At 33.5% G+C, this 8702-nt stretch overlaps 1 protein-coding gene across 10 annotated transcripts in view; it reads right to left on the bottom strand.

Annotated features, from left to right (window-relative positions):
* Nucleotides 1-8702, bottom strand: part of LOC107669455 (gephyrin-like) — an 89324-nt gene that overhangs the window by 24079 nt on the left and 56543 nt on the right. For 7 of the 10 annotated variants that reach the window (XM_016461683.1, XM_016461682.1, XM_016461685.1 and 4 more), the window contains one exon: nucleotides 1964-2005. The exons of the other annotated variants lie outside the window; for them this stretch is intronic. In XM_016461683.1, coding sequence (XP_016317169.1) covers nucleotides 1964-2005 — 42 coding nt within the window. The remainder of the gene's footprint in view (nucleotides 1-1963; nucleotides 2006-8702) is intronic. 10 annotated transcript variants of the gene reach the window in all.

The raw sequence follows: 8702 nt of genomic DNA, 5'->3' as shown, positions 1-8702 counted from the left end.
CCCCAAACACACACACACACACACACACACACAAACCTCTCCATATCCAACAGGCACAGATACAGAATCCATTTGCATTCAGTCAAACACGTTTATGAGCATGCGCTGCCACAAACACTAAAATAAACACACACACACACACACACACACAAACCTCTCCATATCCAACAGGCACAGATACAGAATCCATTTGCATTCAGTCAAACACGTTTATGAGCATACACTAAAAAAAAAACACACACACACACACACACACACACACACACACACACACACACACACACACTCTCTCTCTCCAGCAACACACAATAATAAAACACACTGCCATGATGTGCACCGGTACAATGAAGATATGACCAGCTGAGCAAAATGAAAACTCACCCGCATTTAAAGCAACTCAACTGATCTAATGCTGTAAATCGTGGGTGATAAATAAGAACAAACCAACAGAAAAGAAATCATGGAGCTGGAGAAATCACTTGAATGTCACTCGAATCAAGCTTCTCAAAGCGCTTTGACATATTAGGGCTACTACAGTGTTGGGAAACTGTAGTTTTTTTCAAGCTACAAGCTATTCAGATTGAACCTAGTACAACTACAGTCAAGCTACATTACAAGTAACTAACAAAAAGTAGTCAGTAAACTAACTGAACTGAAGCTATAAAAGGGGTACAAATATCATTATAAATGTATAGAAAGTCATATATGAACATATTTATTTGTCTCTAAAACAATATATCATCAGAGCATGCAGTACAACTTGACAAAAAAGTATTATTTTTTGAAAATTTAGTTTTTGTTACCATTAAATTTGTAGTTTTTAATTGAAAAACAAATAAATAAAAATAAATAGTTAGTTAGTTAGTTACTGGAAAAAGACAACATTTAAACTATTTTAATAGCGAAAACTATTTTAACGGCAAAAATCTAATATTGTGCATCCCTATAAATAACTGAATACTAAAAAAAAACATCTCAACGCAGCATATAATATATACGTTTTTCAGTATAATATATAAGCTTCTAATTTATTGTATATGGCTGGAATATTAATTAAAACTTATTTTTTAAATGTATAAAAAACAACTACTTTTTAAAAAAATATCAATACAATCTGACAGATTTTTTATTTTTTTTTGCTATTCAAAAATATAATCCATTTGTTGCTGGAAAAACAACACAATTTTGTACTAACATGCTATTGATCACATCTCAATACAGTATTAATATACAAGCTTGTAATGTGTGGTATATGGATGGATTATTGATTAAAACATTTTAATAACTAACTCTTTAGATCAAGCAGAGCTCATATAACTGCACTTTTAGATGTCATGTATGTTTTACAGAGGTAATAACTAGAGGTCGACTGATACAGGTTTTTCATTGGTTGAAACGGAAAATCTGGAGAACAAGTTGGATGATTAATTGCCGATATAAATAATACAATTTAGTGTTAGCAATATAATGCACACAAAATTGCTACAGATGAACCATTGTTTTATTTATTGTAATCTCAAAATAGCCAAATATCATCTTCAATTATCATTAATTAACTGGCCTGGTCAATACTACTGCATCAGTCTATCACTAGTAAGAATAACCCCTCTGGCCATACATACATTAAAGTGTTTTATGGATGAGAAAAAAATAATGTCAGAAATGCATAAAAAAAATGTAAAGGAAAAAATGTGGTATGATTATGATGATGGATAAACCAATGAAGTCAAAACCACTTAAAAAATGAAAAAATATCCAAGACTCGCATCTAAAAGTGTCACAAAAATGACTGTCAGTCATTTCTGCTCTTGAGAAAAGCATGCATGACAAGACAGGAAGGGTTTCAGGCAGAGCAGGAAGCAACAATCATCGCAGGCAGGAAGAAACATGTCGCATGGCAACATGCTGAGGTGGAGAAGAGCTGTTGCCATGGCGATGCGGCCCGAGATGCATGCAGGAATACCTCAGCAATGCTTAGGGTGGATGAAGAGGAGGGAAGCCGCGCCTGGGTGCCACGAGAAGGGGGGAGAAGAGAAGACAATTAAATATAAGAGCCAGCAAAGCCAAGCTGAGACACACACTGCTGCCCCCTGCTGGCCCGGAGGACTGCTGGAGCACCGCAAGCCAAAGCAGCTGGGAACAGAAGACATTTAAAAATAGCAGAAACTACGCAAATACAGCGCTTACACTGGTGTATTTGCTTCTGATCTGGGATTTGTGCTTGACATTTTCAAGGCAAGTTCATGTGTTTGTTTTCTGAATATCAACCTGAGCTCATTTACTTAGTGGGCAATCATTTCTGATCCCTGTAATTATGAGATGAAAATCGAAATTATGACTTTTAAAGTTGAAATTATAACATACGAAGTCGGAATTATTACTTTAAAAGCCGAAATTATGACAAAAAGTCAAAATTCTGGCATACTAAATTGAAATTATGACATAAAAATGTGAAATTATGAGACAAAGTAGAAATGATGACTTTAAGAGTTTAAATTGACAAAAAGTCAAAATTATGACATACTAAATTGAATTTATGACAAAAAAAACTATAAAAATGATGACATAAAAAACATAATTATTAGCTTTAAATCATGACTTTAAAAGTCCAAAATCATTATATTTATGACATTATTATCGAATTATGACATAATCGAAAATTATGACATACTAAATCAAAACTATGGCATAAAATGCAAATTATGACTTTAAAAGTAAAAAATGTACAAAAAGTAAAAAAACATGAAAAGTTAAAATTATGACATAAAAATCCATAATTATGAGAAGTAATTGTGAATTGATAAAAGACATTGTTTTCCCAGTGGAATTTCCCAGTGGCATTGCTATATATTTAAGTCAGAATTTCGATTTTGTATGTCATCATTTCGACTTTTTTTCGACATCAATTATGACTGTTTATGTAATTATTGCGATTTGGTATGTCAAAATTTCAACTTTTTATCTCATAATTATGACATTTGTTATGCAATAATTTTGACTTTTTATGTCATCATTTAAAATGTTAATTTCATAATTATGACTTTAAAGCCATGACTTACTAAAGCATGATTTTTTTTTCTCATGTGTCGGAAATAGGCTTCCATAGATCCCAGTTTGATGTTAGCTTGGGGATAAAAATGTGGTCACATTAAATCCAATTTATATTGGATTCACAACACATACAGACGCAAACACAGCAAAGATGGAAAGATGGGTGAAGCATTTGACATGTTGCTAAACACACCAACTTTAACCTTGACATTTCCTAAACTTCCACAATCCAGTTAACTACAGAAGATGATAGTTTTCAAAACAACAACACTGATGTTGATGTAATAAATATTTATGTAAATATTGAGAAGTTATTTCACATACTCATTATACACTACCAATAACAACTACCAACTACCAGAAATTAATACTTTTATTCAGCAAGGATGAGTTAAATTGATCAAAAGTGACAGTAAAGACATTTATAATGTTACAAAAGATTTCTATTTCAAATAAATGCTGTTTATTTGAACTTTCAATTCACTGAATCCTGGGAAATTTCCATAAAAAAAAAAAAATCAAATCAGCAAATCAGAATGATTTCTGAAGGATCATGTGACACTGAAGACCGGAGTAAAAATCCATGCATGCTACAATACCATGGTTATGCCATTGTATTTTATCAATTCAAGCTCATTTGCAAGTGCAGCTCATTTGCTGCTCAGCTAAGAAAGGAAGTTGCTTTAGTTGCCATTTTTTTTTTAGTATAACATGCCCTGATGAATCACATACAACAAGAGCAGAAACATGTATTATCAATTTTGATTTCATGTTGACTGGAAATGCTCACAGCATGTGACAGGAATCATTTGGTACTTATTGCACATAAAATCAGCACTGTGTCTCACATTTATGCATGCAAGGTGTCCTTGTTGTCCATGAAGGGAGTAATATATCTTGCAGGCTGCAGCCCACCCGAGTTTAATGCTCAAGTGAAACTCATTTACTACAGATATCATCTTTAGAAGCATTATTTATCGCCACACACACAGCGCTGTTGCCGCAGCGTACGGCACTCTGTTTCACATGTGCAATGTCCTCAAAGAAGTGTTTTTCTCAAGGGTGATTTAACACAAATAGAGCTTGACCCAAATGACTCCAAAAGACTTTAATTGTTGCTAACAATGTGATACTCCAACAAAATGGCAATTCTATTGTACGTTTGACATCTAATTCATTGATCTCATTTGTAGGTTTTCATACAATCTGCTTACGTCCCAGTGATGGTTTGGTTTCATGCTTACTTTTTTTCCGAAAAATCTTACATTTTTGTACGACTCACATACTGTAGAATGAATTCATTTGAAATGGCCACCTTACCTTTTCTCATAAGATCGGATTGAATATAAGAAGCATGAAATTACACAGACACGTTGGGCAAATTAAGTAAATTTATTGATACTTTTTAGCACTAGGTGAAATATAAGATAAACCAACATTTTGGCAATCGTACATTTTCAGCCGAAACAGCAATTTTCGGTTTCAGCCCGAAATAGAATTGACCTGAACAGTGATGTTTAATTATAATTTCTCTGATGTCATGTTTTCACTGTGTCAGTGTCCATTTTGTATAACTTAGTTTTTATTTGAGTGTTGATTATTGAATAAATTTGATTAATTAATTGATTATTCATTAAAATGTACTTTCTATTTCGGTTTTCAGCCATGCATCCTGAATTTTCGGTTGTGACCTAGAATTTTCATTTTGGGGTATCACTAGTTATAATCAATATTTCTCATCTTACCTAAGATGAGATTTATTTATTTTTTTCTTTGCAATTTTTACCTTCACTACAAAGGATAATTACAATTCTGTCATTTTGGCCAAAATGAATTATCTTAGGACCTTTTGGAACCGCTTTCGGTTTAGGTTAAGGAACAACCTAAGGTGTTTTGGGTGTCTTTACACAGCTGCGTTAAGGCTGCTCTGTGCTTGCTCAAAATTTAGTATATAAGTGCAATTCTGCATAAAAGCCAGACTAAATTATGACTTCGGCCCCTATAGCAAAGTATACAGTTGTAATTGCTGTGTAAATGCATTTATGCCGCCTCTGACAAGCATTAAACAGTCTGTGTAAAGACACCTAAATTCCACTCGTGAAGCACACATTTGCAGGGTAAATTTGGCATTAGACTCTGTATCAAACAAACAGTTCTATATTGGCATTGATGGTTACATGAAGAACCTTTAACATCCATGGAATCTTTTGTAGCGTCTGGACCAATCAGACACACACCCACTCGAGTTCCATTTGCAAATTACCATGCCCTCACACAAAGGGTCGTAAAACTCCCCAGTATCCAACCTCCCGCTTGAAACTTCAGCCTTTTCCTAAGAGGCAGGAATCTTCTCAGACTTTAAAAGGGCCCACACACAGTTCCGCCCAGAATGCTTTTTCTACTAAGTCAACCAACTTCAGCAAAGATCAACTTGAGCCTTCAGATTGCATCAGGACTCTCTGTCAGACAGACAAGACGTGCAAGAAGTATCAACCTTAGTCTTATTAATTGATACATTAAATATAATTTGCACCTTTTTACAAAGGTGTGTTTGAACTAAGAATTTGATGTTCCCTTCAGGCTGTAGATCTGCTGAATATCAAATGGTACCATAGCTTCATGTTTTATTTCTCTTCTCTTCACTGCCTAAGCTTGAATCCTTTTCCTATACCAACTGTATGTGTGTGTGTGTGTGTGTGGGTGTATGTGTATGTTAGACTAGTTTAAGTGTTTATGTAGTTAATAAAGTCTTACTTGTATCACACCTGAGGTTGTTCATTGTTTGCTCATAATCGCAGTCCCTAATCATGCAGATTTTTGCTACATGCTCTGAGTAGTATTGTACAGTAAGAAAGTTATTTCCCTTAACCAGGAAATTAACGTTCTTAGAATTGACAGACAGTTGACCCTGAGAGGTCAAGTAAATACTTACAGCGGATCTAAATATTTATAATTAATTATAACTAGTTATGATTAATTATTAATATTTCCCCTTTGAGCTGATTCGCTACACTTTCCATTCCACAAAAAGTTCTTTATAATAAAAAAAAAAGTTATAAAAAAATGTTCTTTTAAGAACTGTTCACTGAAAGGTTCTTTGGAGAACCAAAAATGGTTCTTCTATTGCATCGCTACCAAAACCCGCTTTTAGAATCTTTATTTTTATGAGTGTAGCCAGCATCCAGTATTCTTGATCCAGAGGATCTTACCTTTGTTGGTCCTGAACTGAAGCACTTGAACTACATACTAGCATGAGCTGAAAACACTGAGTTGCTCTAAGAGAAAGTAATAAAGTGTATCTATTTCATAAGACATTTTTTAAGTAGGCGGTGATGGCAGCTGAGCTGCTGTGAGCGCTATTACATATGAGTACTTTAAGGAATAATTCACATAAATATGGGAAAAAATGTAATTACAAACTTATATGCAACTTTAAAATTTTCCTTTTTGCACACAAAAAAGTAAAGTATATAAATAAGTTATCATGGCATAGTATCTATTCGCAACTAAATTAGATTTAAATTCATATTTTCAAACAAGTTTATTCAAATTGCATGAGCATAAATCTGTTAATTGTGAAAACAATTCAATTTAATCAGTTAAAAAGTATGAACATGGTTTGCGGAAAAAATAAAAATGAAATGAGTTAATCTTGTTCAATTTAATGTATGAGATCGAAACAAATTGGATTTATTAATGATAAATATATAAACCGGTTTTTGTGTATTTAAAACACATCAAGTTTATTACAGAAATCTAATTCTTGATTCATTTATGTATGACTGATAAATATGCATCACATTAAATTTACTAGGTTATTTATATTTAAACTGTGCAATCCAAATAAATAGACATTTTAAATGCAATTAAAATGCATAAATCTTTAGGCCTAAATATTTTTGAGTACGTTGCACAGAAAAAGTAAGTCAAGATTGAAATGAGTGAGTAAATGATAACATTTTGGATGAACTCTCTCTTTAAAACCTCATATCATGTCTGGCTTGGTTCCCGAGCCTCAGATTTGACCCCTCTGAAGGGAACGAGGGCGGCCAACAGGACACACACAATCTGCTCAAGACTGCTAATGCACAGCCAAGCGGTTTCTGCTGTGCTGTGTTTAATAATGCTTTAGTAGGTGCTTCTGTAATGCAGCTATCAGGATGAGAAACTACACCTCAGATAATCTGTGGACACCATGATGCACTAAAGCAATTTACAGCATTAATGTCTGCTAATAATCCACAATCTGAGATATCCGTGCTGGTGCATGTTTTCAAATGTCCATTTCCCTTTCAGTTTCATAACAAGCAAGCATCTCATATCAGAATTGGGCTAAATAAGCAGTGACATGCATGTCATTATCAGTTGAGTTGAGTCATTTTACACATTTATATCCATCTAAAAGACGATAATGCCAGTATCTTCAAACTGAAGCTGTGATAAAACTGTTTTGTAACAATAATTTCCAGTTTAGCCCTCTATATTTGAATGTGTTCAATATAATCATTCATAATAATAGTCAAAATAAAAAACTAAATATCATAATAAAAATCAATCAATAAACAAATAAAAAAAATAATATAGAAATATTTAATATTGTTTTATTAAAATTGAAAAAAAAAAAAACATAACCCTAACCCTGAATTAAAAATAAACAATAATGTAGAAATAATTTAACAGCATAAATTTAAAACGGAAAATCTATAATAGATTTTAGCCAACACACTGCAAGCATTTACTAATTTAACTTTTAGTCAAAAGAGTCTCAAAACATCAAGTGATTATTTTGCTCAAGATTTTTGGCAGACTGCATTTTAAAACCCTAAAGTCCCGAAAGTAAAGAAAGCAGCTTTAGGGTTTTATCTAACATACTCATAATTCAGCCAAACATCAGAAAGAACACATGATCTGATCTTCTACATATCATGAATATCACACATGTACAATACAATACAATGCATAAAATATATGAATATTTACACACAAATGGACAATGTCACATTGGACAAATTGTCAAGAGCAAATATGCATGACTAATTATGCAAAAACTTTATATAATATATTATAGTCAAAAAAGACAGATGGACGGACTGATGAATGCAAACCTCACAGCAACAAGTTTATGTGTGCAGTGAGTTTTTTCTATCACTTATCTATATCACACTCTTTACACAACACAATCGAATACACACACACACTCTGAAAACAAAACAAAAAAAAGGCACAAAATCACTCACACATACCAGCACTAGATTTATACACAATTCGACTGATTATTAAAATATCAAATGGATTTTAATACTAAACACACGTCGTCTGACTCAAGACACATCAAATTCCAGAGCAAGAGTGAAGACTTACCATCATCTACATGAAGACTGAGATCTCACACACATACACACACTGACACAGAGAGGAAGTGAACACACACGTATGGATGGAGAGAGAAGAGGAGGAGGAGGAGAGAGAGAGTGAGAGTGAGAGTGAAAGAGAGAGAGAGAAGCCCACAGAGAAGGAGCAGGCAGGAATAATAAACCGAAAAAGCATTAGAGGGAGAAAGAGAAAGAAACAGAGAAATGGAGAATGAACACACACACACACACACACACACACACACACACACACACACACACACACACACACACACACAA

Source organism: Sinocyclocheilus anshuiensis, unplaced genomic scaffold (assembly GCF_001515605.1).
Source record: "Sinocyclocheilus anshuiensis isolate Anshui unplaced genomic scaffold, SAMN03320099.WGS_v1.1 scaffold96, whole genome shotgun sequence".
NCBI lineage: Eukaryota > Metazoa > Chordata > Actinopteri > Cypriniformes > Cyprinidae > Sinocyclocheilus > Sinocyclocheilus anshuiensis.
This window is presented reverse-complemented; position numbering and strand designations above follow the sequence as displayed.